Here is a 17,418-nt window from a genome sequence, read left to right on the forward strand (position 1 = left end):
TCAGAAAACGCTCTGCTGCGAGGCCAATATCAAAAAAGAGGAAGTGCTATTTTCTTCTCTGCCACATCCTCTCATGCGCTTATCTTCCTTTTCAACCCTGTGACATGTTATTTTCTTTTAAGCCAACGGTTTGAAATTGAGTACAGCCAGACCTTTTGCATTGATAGAAATCACAAGCGTCTCTATTCAGATTGAGTGCAGCCCTCTACTTCTGATATATCGCTGTTTTGACAGTTTGTGGAGTTGACATCAGCTAAGGAACTCAATTCAGCAGGAGTCACACAATTCTGTTGAGTCGCTCCCAGAGTGCTGAAGGTAAGCTTATTCAAAAAAAGAGTTTTTGTTTATGACCTTGTTTGAAAGTTACTGTCAACCTCAGGAAAAGGAAGCCACACACACTTTAAACACCCGGAGAACTTGCTCGCCGAGGCGTTTCTCTTCCACAGATCCAGGAAACTACAGTTTGACGAGCTCCAGGTCACGTCTGTTTTGTCAGAATGTGTTGCTTTATGTGTTTGCTGTGCTTTGTCTCAGACCCTATGATTCAAAATGTTCACAGAAACAAGTACAGGCCTGCAAACTCTGCAGGGACCTGCAGTTCCTGATCTGATGAGTGTGCCATTAAAAAAGTAAAAAGACGAGGGGGAATTAAATGGCTTCCTTTTTTCAGTCTGACATGTTTCTGACCAGATCAGATTCTGTTTCTCTGGGTTTTTAGAAACAGCTTAATTCAGAGCAAATCACCTGCATTAGAAGTGCACTGTGGTTGAGCTGAGCATAAGGCTGTTTTTTTTCACTGCTGGTCAGTGTGTCAGTCTCAAGTACCAGCTGAAAATTCAGCAATATGGCCACGGACACTTACTGAGAGAGATTTCTTGCCAAACATATGGGTGGAGAAAGTGTTTCTTCATTCTGCTGCACTTTACAACCCACTGTTCCCGCCAGAAAGTTGGAACAAACTGTGTTCATTGTCATTTGAACCTTGGGGTACAAAGACAATATATCAAATCAAGTGTTATAGTTTGAATTTGAAGCCAACAACATGTTTCAGCGTATTAGAAATTCCTGTAGTTTGTTCCAATTTTGCTCAAATTTGTTGACAGGCCAGTTGAAGTGAATATATCACTTTGAAGAGGAGTGATGGAGGCGGACATCTTTGAATACCAGAAAGAAGAAGACACTGTGGATCTTGAGTCTTTTCAGGGTAATGTGTGCGTTTACTAATCTTAGTCAGTCATCACTGAGTCATGTGTCACGCGTAAAAGCTCATGCCAGTGACTTCATATTGAACATCATATCTCCCCTGTGGATTTTTATCAAACGTTTGCCAATTTTATATAATGAGGATAATGCAGTGTAGATGTGCCAAGTCTATCTGTAATCATTTAAACCTGCAGGACATGAGCTTTAGAACATTTGGGGCAGTGATGTTGTTGTTAACTTGAAAGGCGACAATTGCTCATTTACACATTTAGCAGACATAGAGGAAATGAATTTAGGTCCAGTATTCACTTTCATGTGGAATCTGGTGTGCTCTGGTCTCTACCACCTCCTGGGGTGAATATCTGGCTCTTAATTTGCTGAATCTTCCACTATGTTATCCAAGTAGTATCAGACTTTTTCTGTACCATATGATGGGTTTATAAAAAAACGACTGCAACAAGAAAGCAGCTCCACTGAGAGCTCAAATTGACCATAATTCAAAACTATATGCATAGCAAGACGTTCCATACAGCGGAGTTAGAGTGGGCTTGTCATTCTAAGCACTGCAATACATTTCACATAATTCTTTGATCTATAGTCCACATAAAATCATGATTCTAGCAGCTTAATTATATTGCCAAGTCAGAAGTTCTGCTGAAATAGATTAGATGAACCAAACAGCTTTACGGGCTCTGCTGATTTCTGTGTTGCCTGAGGAGGACTGGATGCACATGTATGAAGGGAATGCAAGTATATGTAATTAAGTAACAAACATTGGGGTAATGCCAAAACGTACAAAATCTATAAATGAAATATTCAAAGTAGAAATAATAAAGAGCGTTATCAAATACACTTTGGATGATGTAAAAGACCAGCGCAGTTTGTTTTCATATTCATAACAGGGGAGAAGAGGAAACTCATTCAGCCAACATCTTTACAAGACCCCACACTTAAAAAGCTAAAGGAGGTAAGAAATGAATTCCTGCCTTCCACATGTCTGATTCTCTTTCTTCGATTTCACATTTACCATAACATCAAAGCCAGTCCTGGACAACCACAGATCTAAGATTACCTTTGTGTCTTTAGTGGGCTACATACAGGAATAAGGTGTGAGGATCAGTGAAATTTTGATGAGCATAATTATAGAAGATGATGGGAGACAGATCAGAGTATCACGGCGAGGAACCAACAGTCTGCTGGATCAGGATTTTAAACATATTGCCATAAAGATGGCAGCTCTAATGTTTCATACAAATGGAAATGATAAATAATTCTGACATCTTGCAGTATACTTAGACTTGAGAGGAAAACAAGTGATTAGCTAAGAGTAGTACGTTGAATCTGTCATTATTTTTTATCTCCTTCAGGGTCATTTTATCTCTGAAAACTGATTAACACAGTTTAAAAAAACAAAAAAAAAGGTCTCATGCAGTTTTTTTTTTTTTTCTTCATCTGCCACACTGGCAAAAGTGAAAGTGGATAATTTATCTGACTGTGTGATGAATTATGTCTTGTAGACATTGGTTGACTGGATCAATAAGACTTTGAAACCGGAGCACATAGTAGTTCAGAGTCTGGAGGAGGATCTGTATGATGGACTGGTACTTCATCACCTGCTGTGTGAGATAATGATAATATAATAATGATAATATTTGATATTTCATTAGTCATACTTCTATTTGATAATTATTTGACTCAGAAGATGAAAAAACAAAGAGATTTTAAGTTAAAAAGCTGTAAGTTGTAATATTAAAAAATGTGGTTCCCATCAGTCTGACTCTACCCTGTTACATAATTGTTTCTTGATTTCTTCAGCCAGGTTGGCCGATGTGCATTTGCCTGTGGAAGAGATGGCGCTGACCAGCACAGCTCAGATCCGCAAGCTGGAAATGATCATGGAGGAGCTGGAAAAGAGACTGGGCAGGCAGGATAGCAGTCAGATAAAATGGAACGTCACACGTGAGTTGTGCTGCCGACTGGGCTTCGCAAACAAAGCAACAAGTCAACAAATGTTCTCTTCTGGCAGTCTCTCATTTAAACAGGATTTGATGTTATCACAAGGGTACCATGTAAGCTTAGACCAACTGTGCGGGATTTTAGTGGAGATAAAAATTTCCTGACATCATAGGGTTTTGTTTTAATCACGTATCAGTTTTTTTTTTTAAATAGTGGTGGGTTATGAATGCAGAGAAAGGTCATGACACTTTATAGACTACTTAACACCTGGCTCACTTTAAATATTTTTTCTTGGAGCGTGGGGCTGACACAACATAACCTGGTAGGGCAGAGGTCAAATTCTTGACTACACTTATTTCAATTTCTTTCATTCCTTTCTTTTGCATATTTTTAGGGGAAATTCAAATAGAATATAGTAAAACATATAGAAAAAGACTGGAAAAATTAAATATGATTTGGTGACAAATCCGTTTAGATCTGGACTGCAGGAAGGCCAGTTCAGCACCTGGACTCTTGTAAAACTAAGCCATGCTGTTGTCATAGGATTTAGCGGTGTAGTATTGTCTTGCTGAAATATGCAAGGCCTTCCCTCAAAGACACGTCCTCTGGATGGGAGCATATGTTGCTATAAAACCTGTATGTGCCTTTCAACACTGATGGTGCCTTGTTTGATGTCCATGTTTTCCAAAAATAATTTCAAATTTTGATTCATCTGATCACAAAACAGTTTCCACTTTACCTCAGTCTGTTTTAAATGAGCTTTGACCCAGAGAAGATGGCAGCGTTTCTGGATCATACTCACATATGGCTTCTTCTTTTGCATGATAGAGCTTTAACCTGCATTTGTGGCTGCCACAGTGAACTGCCTTTTTCTATATGTTTTACTATATTCTATTTGAACAGCGATTTCTGGAAGTTGTCCTGAGCCCATGCAGTGACAGAAGTGTGCCCATTTTTAACGCAGTACTGCCTGAGGGCCTGAAGATCACAGGCATCCAGTATTTTTTCAGCCTTGTCCCTTGCACACAGAGATTTCTCCAGATTCTCTGAATCTTATGATGATGTAATGCACTGTAGATGATGAGATATTCAAAGTCTTTGCAGTTTTACATTGAGGAACGTTATTCTGAAACTACTCCACAGTTTCCTGCAGATTGGTGAACCGCTGCCCATCTTTACTTCTGAGAAACTCCAGTTCCCTAAGATCGTATTTTAATACCCAATAGTGTCACTGACCTGTTGCCAGTTAACATAGTTAGTTTCAAAATGTTCCACCTGCCATTTTAGTACCACTTACTTTTCCAGCCCTTTTTTTTGACATGTCCAAACTTTTTTGAGACATGTTGCTGCCATCAAAATCAAAATGAGCTCATATTTTCCATAAAATAGTCAAACGTGTCAATTTAAACATCTGATATGTTTTCTATGTTCTACTGTGAATAAAACATATGTTTATGCGATTTGCAACTCATTGCATTCTGTTTTTATCTAAAATTAGGGATGTTAAATGCATTATTCATGAATGAATACAGTCAGCCCTCTGATGTCATATCACAGGTCATACTACGTGATGTATGACCAGTTGAATGCTTTTCATCTAAAGCAACATGACTAATTTAATGCAGCTTTAATATTTATGTAAGGAATTTAACAACAATAAGGTTGACCTAAAATGGTAATAGTGTCTAACAGGGTCGTCATGAAGTTGTTCTTGATGGCAGGGTCTTCATATTCTCGCTCTAATTAGCTGTGGAGAGGTGTTTTAATTGCGGAGTGAAAACATAAACAGATAAATAGAAAAGCTGTTGTTTGATGGTGTTCAAGTGTCAGTTTCTCATTTATCAGAGACACTCATGCCCTTCCTTTGTACGCATACTTGGTAGCAGAGAGTTTTGTCACATAATTTGATGGGTTTGTGTGTTTGTGTGTGTGTGTGTGTGTGTGTTTCTCCTCTGCTGTTTACCTGTCAGTCATCCACAGAAAAGACCTTCTGGCCACTCTTCATCTGCTGGTTGCCATGGTGAGATGTTTCCAGCCTGAATTGGATTTGCCACCTAATGTGAAGATTGAAGTTGTAGAAGTAGAAGTAAGTTATTCCTGTAAGGCTTTAGCACCTTTTTTGTTTCCTTTGCTCCACAGTGGTTTCAGACACATTTTGTGTAATTGTTGCTCATTGTGGTTGGTTGTACACCCAGGTCAGCAAAAGTGGAATCAAATCAGACGTGAAAGTGGAAATCCTAACAGCGGAAAGGTGAGGTGATTTCTGCCTTGCTTGATTCTGTGAATGTGAAGAAAAAGTCACCTCATATATATACTCTTTTTTTGCCTTTTCAGCAGCGACACAGACTCCCTCAGCAGTACTGAGCGTGAGTGAGAGTGGTCAGAGGTTGAGCTGATGTGACATCTTGAATGTCATCCAAAAGAATTACAGCCTACTACACATTTTTTTTTTTTTTCTTGGCTGTGTGGTCACCCAGGGAAGATCCCATCGAGCAACTGCTGAAGCTTGAGGCTCACAAGGTCAACACAGTGAAAAAGGTATAACAAGGACACCAAAGAAGTAAAGAAGATTTTTTTAAAAAGTGTTGACTCTCTCATCTCCAGAGAGAGAGGGAATCTAGTGGTGTTAACACAAATGTCATCCTGTGTGTTTGTTGCCTTAACCTGAATCTACAATACATGGCAGATGAATGTAGAGCTGGCTAGTGTAGGATAGGATTCTTAATCCAATGTGCATGTAACGCCTTTTGGCCCTCTTACAAAAGATCATTTTCACGTACTGTTGCAGCACGTGATTATTTTCTTTATTTATCAATATACATGAATAATTTCCACAGGCTGTATGTCAAAGACGGAAGTAGCCACCATGACGTCATTCATGGGTTAACGAAATCCTGCTGTGAATGCTCAGTTTTGGCATTTTGGCTTTTTTGGAGGTTGATGTTCAAATATTTGGCTAAGATGGCCATGTTTGTCTGCATAACTGAATGCCTTAAACCAGGCTCAGGGATGGCAGCCCCTCCCTGAGCTCGGCTCTGCCGGAGGTTTCTTCCTTCCTATAAAAAGGGGGTTTTTCCTTCTCACTGTTGCCAGGTGCTTGCTCATAGGGGCTTGTCTGATTGTTGTGGTTTTCTTTCTTATATTGTAGGGTCTTTAGCATACAATATAAAGTGCCCCTTGAGGTGACTGTTGTTGTAATTTGGTGCTATGTAAATAAAAGTGAATTGAATTGAACTGAATTGAATTGAATTGAATTGAATTGAATTGAACTGAATTGGTGGTTAGGAATCTGATATTTTAATCATTCCAACTAATTTATCACGTTTTGATGAAGATACCTTAAATGATGCCTTTTTAAATGGCAAATTGCATTTCAGATTGTATGGTCTCATAATTTCTCTATTGTAGGCCCTCTTACATTTTGTCAACCAGCACACGGCAGCTCTGGGTCTGCAGGTGGCAGATATGGACAAACAGGTATACAGCAACAGTTGAAACTGTTACAGGCTTCCTTTTAATAAATCCAGACTCAGTGATTACTTCCCTTATCACTCTCAACGTCCCAGTCTGTGTGTTTGCTGTCCAGTTTGCTGATGGTGTGATTCTGCTGCTGCTCATCGGACAGCTGGAAGGTTTCTTCATCCCACTCTTTGACTTCAACCTGACCCCTGTCAGTGACTCTGAGATGGTAAAGTATAGATTCACATATATGGTTTCATGCCACATTAAAAGCTTCATTTTGTTAAAAGCTATCAAAACAATTTTGTTTAAATTTATTTCATTTTTGGTATTCTGTAAGCATTCAGACAAATTGCTTTTTCCAGCCCACAAGTGTACTTTTTCATATCTAATTTGAAGTAATCTAATCAAATTCGCAGAAGATCACATGAATACAGTACTAAAACAGGGCCCATTAAAAGATATAATATGATCAAATTAATATTTTACATTTCCCATCACAAAAGTGGATGCATGATCACTACTGTGCCATGGGTCTTAACTCGAAGCAATAGAATAAGTCTATGAAAAAGTGATGACTCTTTTTTCATAGATATGACTTAATGAATAACTTATTGAACAAGGACACTGTGACACCAAAAATCTAACTTCTTTTTTAAATTAAAAAAATGTAATATGAATATTAATAATGTACAACAGTTGTATGTTGTATGAAAAATACGTATTTGGTGATTCTAAATTAGCTTTAGTAGATAAGAATGGTTGTCTGCTTCTCTGTGCTAGTCCTGTGATGGGCTACTGACATTTCCAGGTTTGCATAATACTCCAGGGTGTATCACGCGTTTAACAGATGTTAGCTGGGCCAGGCTCCAGCCCTCCTGTGGCGCTAGTTGGAAAAGCATTCTAGATGGATGATTTCAAAAGTAATTAGTAGCTAAAGCTGTGAGATAAATGCGCTGGAGTATAAAATACAAACAATATATAAATGTAGTTGAAGAGAATATATAAGTATTATAAAATGGAAATCCTCAATTCAGTTAAGTTAACCTCAAAACTGTAATTTTCTTAGTTGGAAAAATGTAAGTCTTACTAGAAATGCAGTTTATAACTGAATTTCATATATATTTTTCCTATTTGGCTAAATGTGGTGACTTTTGTTTTGTTTTATTGTAACTTCTAGCTTCATAATGTGACCCTGGCTTTGGACCTGCTGAAGGATACAGGCTTTCAGCTCTCCAGTGTTGACCCACAAGGTGAGACAAATCCACTTTTGTTTTTTTGCACAAAACACACTGACTTGTTTATAGCAGTTTTACTCAAATTAAAATGCCAGGCACAGACAATGAAAGAAAAAAAACCAAACCAAACCAAAACCCCCCCCCCCAAAAGGCCTGTAGATAAAATCATTGTAACCAAAAAAATAAAACCCACTGGAGCACCAAGACACCAATGTCAAACTAATTCACTGATGACAGCCCTTTATCAGGAGCATTCATCTGGATGACAGTAAAATGCAAAAATCTGTTTGTCAGGCGAGGAGGGGGATTGCTCCAGTAGTGTGAGTTAATCTGCTTTACACCCTGGAGTGAGGGTTTGGAAAAGAAGGTGGAATAGCTTGCTGAATATGAATGCATGTGACTTGTGCCTTGATGAGTATCACTGTAGATGATTGGACACAGAGATTGAGCCTTACTCTTCAGCCTATAGCCATTTTCTGTGTGTTTGTCTGAAGGAAGATATGCTATCTGTCTTACTGAAGACTGCTGCTGTATATCAGCTATAAAGCAGATTCTGGTAATATTCCACATGAAAAAGAACCAGTTGTAAGTGGCTCTGGTGGGATAAATCTGACCAGGATGCCCTCCTGGGCCTAATAAGTGAAGTGTTTCAGGCATATGGAAGAAGTCCCCAGATCAGAGCCAGGACAAGCTGAAGGGATTATAGCTCTCAGCTAGCTTGGGAACAGTGAACCCCGAACGAGCTGGAGGAGGTGGCCCGGGAGAGGGAGGTCTGGGCTTCTGCTGCTTAGACTGCTGCCCTCTGAAACCTGGACCCCAATAAGTGGAAGAAGATGGATGGATGACAGCTTAGTGAATTTTACCATTTGTAATCAACTGATGGTCTTCATACAGTATTTGTAGACATTTTTGTCTCTATTGGACAGTTGAGGTGTCACTTTTTAAAAAATAGATTAAATTTAAATCCTTTTTCATGTGTATAGCATGTTTTTGTGTTTGTAGGCAGTTTATAAAGGTTTGGATTCCTTGCTTTAAGCCCCATCCACATAAAAATGATTTGCCAGTTGCCCATTGCACTTACAGCTAACTGCTGGTTGCTTGTGACACTCTTGTTTTGTAGGTAACCCTGTTTGATGTTTCCCACCCAAAACAGATGTATGTCAACAACATCCTTCGCATTGCTATTGTTTTTTTGTTTTTTCAGCCTGTAAATATCTACTCTCATTCATGCATGTGATTGCTAGCCAACACATGGATACACATTAGGTTCAGATTCCAGAGAAACTTTCTGCTATACCATTGATTTGTTTACTTTGGTGTTTAAAAGCATGTCTCTATGGTGGTTTCATGTGTACACTTTATGGCTACATTGTAGGCCACTGTCATGTTGTAGGTAAGGCGGCTGTGTTTTAATAACTGTGTTTGGGTAATTGGTCTCTCTCATGCAGACAACATCACTCGATATGGAGGAGAGTGAAATAGACTGAGTGACTGGGGTGGGTTACTGACTCCTCTAAGTGCGTGAATCAATCAGTGGCAAATGGATCAACTCCACTTCCCTGCAGATCCACTATTGACAAGGAAAACTTCTCTCTGAGCTTGAATGTGGCTCTCACGATCACTAAAGCTTTCCCACAATATTGCCTCCCAGCCTCAGAGCCTGTAATTGTAAAATAAATCCTCAACACGATAACTGTTAATGTAAGGACTAGCACAATTAATCTGTGCCAGGAGCGAGTGGGTAATTTAATTCATTTTTAGTGTCTTTTTAATTAACGGCATAATTGCAGGGACTGAATGAGGAATCCCAGCTCTCAGGGCCTAAAATGAGAGTGTGTTACGTGCATTAATTAGGTTAGCCAGTGGTGAAGTCGATCTTTATGTCACATTCATTCAGTTAGTGCATCTCACAACAGAGAGCAATTTTGTAGGGATCTTATCTTACCGAGGACGTATTGATTAACTTTACCATCTAATGGTTTTTTTTGTCCTCTGATCTATGACCTGTTAGGATGGATTGTGCAAATAGCTATTAGCTAATGCTGGTAAAAGCATCCTCATATTCTCACTGCCTCAGTGGCTTAAGGACACTAAATGTGGATTATGTCTCCTCTGAATATTGTGACAGATATCGTCTCTCAGGACATCACTGCAACCTTGAAGGTCCTCTACGCCCTGTTCAACAAGCACAAAGGGAAATGAGAGAGGACATCATGAGAAGAGGAGTGACACAACTGCAAATACAGAAACAACTGAGTCGAGTGTTTAGCCGATTACTGCAAGGTGATTTGGTGTTTTTGGAGAAATTTGGCTGATGCTGTTATTCAGGCCGAATTAAAGGATTATACTGGTTTTATATAAAGTTGGTGCCATCATTCCTTCTTATCTTCTTATCTTTATCTTCTGCAATGTGATGTATAGGCTGTGGTTAATATATGTGCATAGCTATAGCTGCAAAAGAGTTTTAATAAAAGTTATTCAAATATATGATTGGATGACTCAAAGGCGAAAGCTCCACAAGGATCGTGGATAATTTTACTTACTTTGAGTTAAATAACTTGGTGAGACAGGATTACAGCCTGGAACAAAGTCACTGTGTCTTTAAGAAAAAAAATCTACAAGAAAGAGCTATATGTTTTAGCTCAATAAAGTTTAAAGGGCAGTACCAAAAATTTGAGGAACTAGAGGGTTGCTGGTTCGAGCCCCTGTCCCTGCGCTGTCCCTGCACTGTCCCTGCGCCGCGGCAAGACACTCAAACCACATTGCCTAACGGTAGCCCCCGTCTCTGGCTGCATGACCGCAGGTGCTCGTCTCTGGATCTAGAACGATCATTTCGTTGTGTGCCTTGTGCACAGGCTGCCTTGCTACCAGCTACCAGCCGCCTTGTTTCCACTGTTTTCCTGTGCAAACATGTATTAAAACAAAGTGTGCAACTCAAAATAAAAGTTTAGATGATTTGACTAATCTGTTGGTTTCTCTGAAAGTACCTCATTGGTTACAGTGTCTTTATAGCTTACAGCCTTGACTGTTATATCTTGACCCAGACCCAGTTTATAGTACCGTAATGTAGAGTTATTACCATTTTTTAAAAAGACAAAACATCAAAAACTTCACCCTTATGTGTTTACATGTCTGCACATCACATTTAAACATATCAACGCTGTCATCTGCCCACGTCTTATTGACAGCACAAGGATCAATAAATTGACTGCATAAATATATTTGCTTAGATATATATTATTTCACATTTTTGAGTCTATCCTTAGTGTATCCTGGCCATAGGTGCTCGCTGAAAATTCAGTGCTCTTCATCCATCTCTTTCTCTTCTTTCATTACGCTTCCTTTCAGACCAACAGTGTTAGAAAATGACATTTTCATTCTTGCTATACCACACCCCTTGTCATGGCCGGGAAGGAAAACGGACGAGGAAGGACTCACATGAAGGACTCCAGAAGCAAACATAACTAAAAAGGGGATTTATTTCTACGGGGAAACAAATACAAAAACCTTGGAAGGGAGGCACAGGGAGACGAAGGGCAGGCACAGGGAACACAGGAACATGCGGGCACAAAACATCAACGACGCAACAGAGAACAAAACAAAACTGAGGGCTTAAGTACACACTGGGTAATCAGGGCAAGAGGAAACAGCAGGGAACAACAGGTGAGGCAAATGAAACTAATTACACAGGGGAAGCAAAGCTGAACACAAAGCACAGGAAAACCAGACTGTCAAAATAAACAGGAAGTGACAAACCAAGGAACATACTGACTAAACACGGGGAACAGGCACAGACTCAGGACAGAGACGCAGACATATCACAACACTAGGAAATAAACTAACACAAAATGCTGGGCCAACGGCCCAGGACATGACAGTACCCCCCCCTCAAAGGCCGGCTCCCGACGGCCAAAACCAGAAAACAAAACCAGACAAGGGCGGGAGGCGGGGGACCAGGAGGGAGGGCCCGAAACAAAAACAAAGACAGGGAGCAAAACAGAAATCACAGGGCGCGAACAAAACAAACCAAACCCGTACAGGAAGAAAACAAAACCACAGGACCAGAACAAAAGGCGACGGCACAAGGCCGGAGACAGTCCAAAACAGGGGGTCGAAACAAGGAACAGTCCAGGAGCTATGACAAAACAAAAAACAGCAGGGGAAAAAAACAGTCCACAGTTCAGGGGAGTCAGTGGGAAATCCAAAAACAAAAAACACACAGTTCAGGAGGCCGCAGAGGCCAAGGGGCCACAAAGCAAAATCCCAACGAGGGAGGCCGACCGCGCTCCCAGCGGCGGCGGCGACGAGGACGAGAAGGAATCACTGGAGGCCGACCGCGCTACCAGCGGCGGCGGCGCCGACGAGGGGGAGTCACTGGAGGCCGACCGCGCCCGCGGCGGCGGCGACGAGGGGGAGTCACTGGAGGCCGACCGCGCCCCCAGCGGCGGCGGCGACGACGAGGGGGAGTCACTGGAGGCCGACCGCGCTCCCAGCGGCGCGGGGCGGCGACGAGGGGGAGTCACTGGAGGCGACCGCGCTCCCAGCGGCGGCGGCGACGAGGGGGAGTCACTGGAGGCCGCCCGCGCTCCCCGCGGCGGCGGCGACGAGGAGGAGGCACTGGAGGCCGACCGCGCTCCCAGCGGCGGCGGCGCGGCGACGACGAGGAGGAGTCACTGGAGGCCGACCGCGCCTCCAAGCGGGTGGCGGCGACGAGGAGGGTCACTGGAGGCGACCGCGGGTGCGTGCGGCCGGCGGCGGCGACGGGAGCAGGACACAGAACACTGGGAGGCCGACCGCGGGGCGCGGCGGCGGAGACGGGCGGCGGGAGGCAAGGGGGACCCCGGGCTCTGGTGGGGAACCCCTCGGGAGACGTGGGAGCGCTCGGACCTGAGCGGGACCCCCTGGGCTCGGAGTGCTCGGACTGAGCGGGACCCCCTGGCTCGGACTGAGCGGAGACCCCCATCGGCTCGGCTGCGCGGGACCCTCTGGCGCGGAGCGCTCGGACTGAGCGGAGACCCCCATCGGCTCGGAACTGGCGGGACCCTCTGGCGCGGAGCGCTTCGGGATCTGAGCGGAGACCCCATCGGATCGGACTGAGCGGACCCTGGCTCGGACTGAGCGGGAGACCCCCATCGGCTCGGGACTGAGCGGGGGACCTTGGCGCGGAGAGCTCGGACTGAGGGAGCGGAGACCCCCATCGGTCGGACCTGAGCGGGACCTCTGGCGCGGAGCGCTCGGACTGAGCGGGACCCTCTGGCGGGAGCGCTCGGACTGGCGGGACACCCATCGGCTCGGACTGAGCGGGGCCCTTCTGGCGCGGAAGTGCTCGGACCTGAGCGGAGACCCCCATCGGCTCGGAATGAGCGGAGCCCATCGGCTTGGAGTGAGATGAGCCCATGGGCTGAACGGGGCCTACATAGTGAGGCCACCGGATGCGTAGGGCTGGGGACCGAGGAACAGGGCACACTGTGCTTTATTGAGCAGCAGGGGCTGCTCGAGGAGATAGCAGAGGTGCAGGGGACTCGTGGAAGGCAGGCCGGGAGACGACTGGCTGCGTGGAAGCAGGCCGGGAGACGACTGGCTGCGTGGAAGCAGGCCGGGAGACGACTGGCTGCGTGGAAGCAGGCCGGGGGGGCTGCGGGAAGCAGGCCGGGAGACGACTGGCTGCGTGGAAGCAGGCCGGGAGACGACTGGCTGCGTGGAAGCAGGCCGGGAGACGACTGGCTGCGTGGAAGCAGGCCGGGAGACGACTGGCTGCGTGGAAGCAGGCCGGGAGACGACTGGCTGCGTGGAGCAGGAAGCGGCGGAGACGACGATGGCTGCGTGGAAGCAGGCCGGGAGACGACTGGCTGCGTGGAAGCAGGCCGGGAGACGACTGGCTGCGTGGAAGCAGGCCGGGAGACGACTGGCTGCGTGGAAGCAGGCCGGGAGACGACTGGCGTCGGGAAGCAGGCCGGGAGCCAGAGAGAGCGGGCCGAGAGCTAGGGAGATCTGGCTGCGTGGAAACAGACCGAGAGCTAGGGAGATCTGGCTGCGTGGAAACAGACCGAGAGCTAGGGAGATCTGGCTGCGTGGAAACAGACCGAGAGCTAGGGAGATCTGGCTGCGTGGAAACAGACCGAGAGCTAGGGAGATCTGGCTGCGTGGAATCCGCCCGAGAGCTAGGGAGATCTGGCTGCGTGGAACCAGACCGAGAGCTAGGGAGATCTGGCTGCGTGGAAACAGACCGAGAGCTAGGGAGATCTGGCTGCGTGGAAACAGACCGAGCTAGGGAGATCTGGCTGCGTGGAGACAGACCGAGAGCTAGGGAGCTCTGGCTGCGTGGAGACAGACCGAGAGCTAGGGAGATCTGGCTGCGTGGAGACAGACCGAGAGCTAGGGAGATCTGGCTGCGTGGAAACAGACCGAGAGCTAGGGAGATCTGGCTGCGTGGAGACAGACCGAGAGCTCGCTGACACTGGGGCCTGAGAGGGAGCTGACACTACTGGAGCTACAGAAGGAGCAGGAGCTGAGGGAACTGGGACCAAAACCGAAGGAACTAAGACAGGGGCTGAGGGAACTGACTGAGAGGGCACTGAAACAGCTGACACTGGGGACCGAGGAAGAGTTACTGGAGCTGACTGAAGGCGAGGGAGAGCGACTGGCGCTAGAGCTGACTGAGACCCTGCTGCTGCAGCTAACACAGAAAACCGATGCGAAGGCTTGGACCTGGTTGCCCCCACCCGCGGAACAGGAACGGGTGCAGAGGTCAGCCCGTCCGTGGCTGCCCCCACCCGCGGAACAGGTACGGGTGCAGGGGGAGCCGGAGCCAAGGGAGCGGGAGCAGGGTGAGCAGAGGGAGCTGGAGCTAACTGAGGGGTCTGAGACTGCAACTGAGGAGGAGCTGGAGCTACAGCTGACGGGGAACACTGCGACTGAGGAGGAGCTGGAGCTACAGCTGACTGGGAACACTGCGACTGAGGAGGAGCTGGAGCTACAGCTGACTGGGAACACTGCGACTGAGGAGGAGCTGGAGCTACAGCTGACTGGGAACACTGCGACTGAGGAGGAGCTGGAGCTACAGCTGACTGGGAACACTGCGACTGAGGAGGAGCTGGAGCTACAGCTGACTGGGAACACTGCGACTGAGGAGGAGCTGGAGCTACAGCTGACTGGGAACACTGCGACTGAGGAGGAGCTGACACTGGAGGAACTGACACTGGAGGAACTGACAGAGTGCTAGGGTGAACAGACATTAGGGAAACCGACTGAAGGCTAGAGGGGCCTGAGTACGTCAAAACTGGCCGCGTGGAAGCAGGCCGGGAGACAGAAAGAGCAGACTGCGAGCTAGAGAGAGCAGGAGCTAAGGGCGTTAGAGCTGACTGCGAGGAGACTGACTGCGAGGAGACTGACTGCGAGGAGACTGACTGCGAGGAGACTGACTGCGAGCTAGGGAGAGGAGCTGACTGCGTGGAAGCAGCCTGAGGCACAGCTGACTGGGGAGACTGAGACACAGCTGACACCGGGCACTGAGAATGCGCTGACACTGGGGACTGAGAATGAGCTGACACTGGGGACTGCTGTAGGTGAAGGGTGGAGGTTAAGAAATCCTGCACTAACCCATGCAGAGAGCCAAATAACCAAGGGTAATCATCGACTAGCCCTTGCAGCTGGGCCGTGAGCTGTTGCTGTTCCTGCTCACATGGGTCAGCCAGAAGGTCCATAACCAGTGAATCCACCCAACAGATAATGGTCTGCTTTGCCACCTCAGGGAGGGGAAAGGCGGGGGTGACGGGAATAATTGTCCGCAGGCATAGTAGCGTTGAAGCCAGTGTTACTCACGGAAACGGAGGATTGGGTGTGAAGTGGTGAAGCGGTCCGCGGCGTTATACCGCTCGGGTCTCGGGGTGCCTTCCGCCGTTGCTGCCGGGAACTCCCTCTCCTCCGCGGCTGCCGAGGAAGGGAGGGATCAGCGAAAGGGGAGGCAGGTGAGTGACGATGACGGGGACTGTTCAAAGACGCCGGGCCCCCCAGCGCTAGACGAGTGCCGTCGAAAAAATTGGAGCCGGAGGGGGTTTTGTAATGGTTGCGTCGTTCTGTCATGGCCGGGAAGGAAACGGACGAGGAAGGACTCACATGAAGGACTCCAGAAGCAAACATAACTAAAAAGGGGATTTATTTCTACGGGGAAACACAAATACAAAAACCTTGGAAGGGAGGCACAGGGAGACGAAGGGCAGGCACAGGGAACACAGGAACATGCGGGCACAAAACATCAACGACGCAACAGAGAACAAAACAAAACTGAGGGCTTAAGTACACACTGGGTAATCAGGGCAAGAGGAAACAGCAGGGAACAACAGGTGAGGCAAATGAAACTAATTACACAGGGGAAGCAAAGCTGAACACAAAGCACAGGAAAACCAGACTGTCAAAATAAACAGGAAGTGACAAACCAAGGAACATACTGACTAAACACGGGGAACAGGCACAGACTCAGGACAGAGACGCAGACATATCACAACACTAGGAAATAAACTAACACAAAACGCTGGGCCAACGGCCCAGGACATGACACCCCTGTCTTTGACTGTCATTTCTGAATAAACAATGTGGATTTCTTTCTCTGCTTCTTTATGTGCTGCCAGTCTGTGACCCCCCCCCCCCCCCCCCTTTATCCACTGAATTGTTCACAACTCAGTGTCAAGAGGGTGCAGCATGTATGCAGACAAAAGATGTGGTTATTGCAAAGCACGTACTTTTTTTTTTTTTTGCAAATTATGTGTTGAATTAAAGTCAGCTAAAACTGTGAAAATGCACTTGATTATCTCCTGTTTACAAAGAAGCAGAATTTTTTTATTTTCAATTGCATGAAATTTATTCAAACCACTGGTGGTTTTCTCATAGAAAGCTTGATATATAACGGACCCCAAGTGCAAATAACACCTGTTTATCTGTGCCACTTTAGTTAGATGTTTTGGACTTACTTTGTATAAATTGCAGTATATGTGTCTTTGTTTGCCTGTGACACTAAACAGCATCAACTACCACGTTCGCACTTCTCATTCTCTATAGTGTCCTCGCAGATCTGTTTGTTGACATTTGGGAGGCCAGTTTATTTGTTTTCAGCACAGCGATGGAAAATACTCTTAATTCACATTTCATTTGCACTGACATTTTAAAAAGCTCGCATAAAATTTGCTTGGCTGTCCAACGGAAATATACGAGCTAGAGGTGCCAGGGACAGCGATAGAAAGAGACACTGAGGTGTGAGTTGCTGCTGTTCATCATTTAGTGGACAGTTTATGCATTATGAATCCAAATTGCTTATCTTTTCTATTCAAATCTAGAGCCTCTGAACTCCTCATCCTCAGTCACTGTAAATGTGAATTTGTCTTGTTAAAAAATGGACTGCATATTTACTTATGGGAGCAAAAAACATCAGTCAGTGTTCAGTCAAACTACTGAAGAATGCATTTTTTTAAAGTTCACATTGTGATCATTTTAATGCTTCCCAACTTTATCTAAACTTACTTTATAAAAGTACTTCGATGGAAACATGTTCCATACTGCCTTGCCCACT

General features: G+C 45.6%; 1 protein-coding gene across 3 annotated transcripts; it reads left to right on the forward strand.

Annotated features, from left to right (window-relative positions):
- Positions 1-57: 57 nt before the first annotated feature.
- Positions 58-11,236, forward strand: parvg (parvin, gamma). Of its 3 annotated transcripts, none has more exons than XM_030731774.1 (13): positions 58-315; positions 1,104-1,204; positions 2,106-2,170; positions 2,721-2,823; positions 3,019-3,162; positions 5,130-5,245; positions 5,355-5,410; positions 5,497-5,525; positions 5,636-5,697; positions 6,568-6,636; positions 6,746-6,847; positions 7,799-7,871; positions 9,985-11,236. In XM_030731774.1, exons 2-13 carry the CDS (start codon positions 1,141-1,143, stop codon positions 10,056-10,058), a joined length of 957 nt encoding a protein of 318 aa, XP_030587634.1. In that variant the 5' UTR covers positions 58-315; positions 1,104-1,140; the 3' UTR covers positions 10,059-11,236. The 3 variants fall into 3 exon arrangements, with proteins under 3 accessions (XP_030587634.1, XP_030587633.1, XP_030587635.1); XM_030731773.1 differs by having other exon boundaries at positions 5,494-5,525; positions 9,985-11,235; XM_030731775.1 differs by lacking the exon at positions 58-315 and having other exon boundaries at positions 1,132-1,204; positions 5,494-5,525.
- Positions 11,237-17,418: the final 6,182 nt, after the last annotated feature.

This window comes from Archocentrus centrarchus, chromosome 6 (genome assembly GCF_007364275.1).
Source record: "Archocentrus centrarchus isolate MPI-CPG fArcCen1 chromosome 6, fArcCen1, whole genome shotgun sequence".
NCBI classification, from domain to species: domain Eukaryota; kingdom Metazoa; phylum Chordata; class Actinopteri; order Cichliformes; family Cichlidae; genus Archocentrus; species Archocentrus centrarchus.

Bases quoted from the DNA above. Each gene is read 5' to 3' on its own strand.
- parvg (XM_030731773.1), top strand. From the start codon at position 1,141: ATGGAGGCGGACATCTTTGAATACCAGAAAGAAGAAGACACTGTGGAT. The intron at 5,411-5,493 runs GTGAGGTGATTT...TTGCCTTTTCAG, and splicing joins GAAATCCTAACAGCGGAAAG to CAGCGACACAGACTCCCTCA. The intron at 5,526-5,635 runs GTGAGTGAGAGT...TGTGGTCACCCA, and splicing joins CTCCCTCAGCAGTACTGAGC to GGGAAGATCCCATCGAGCAA.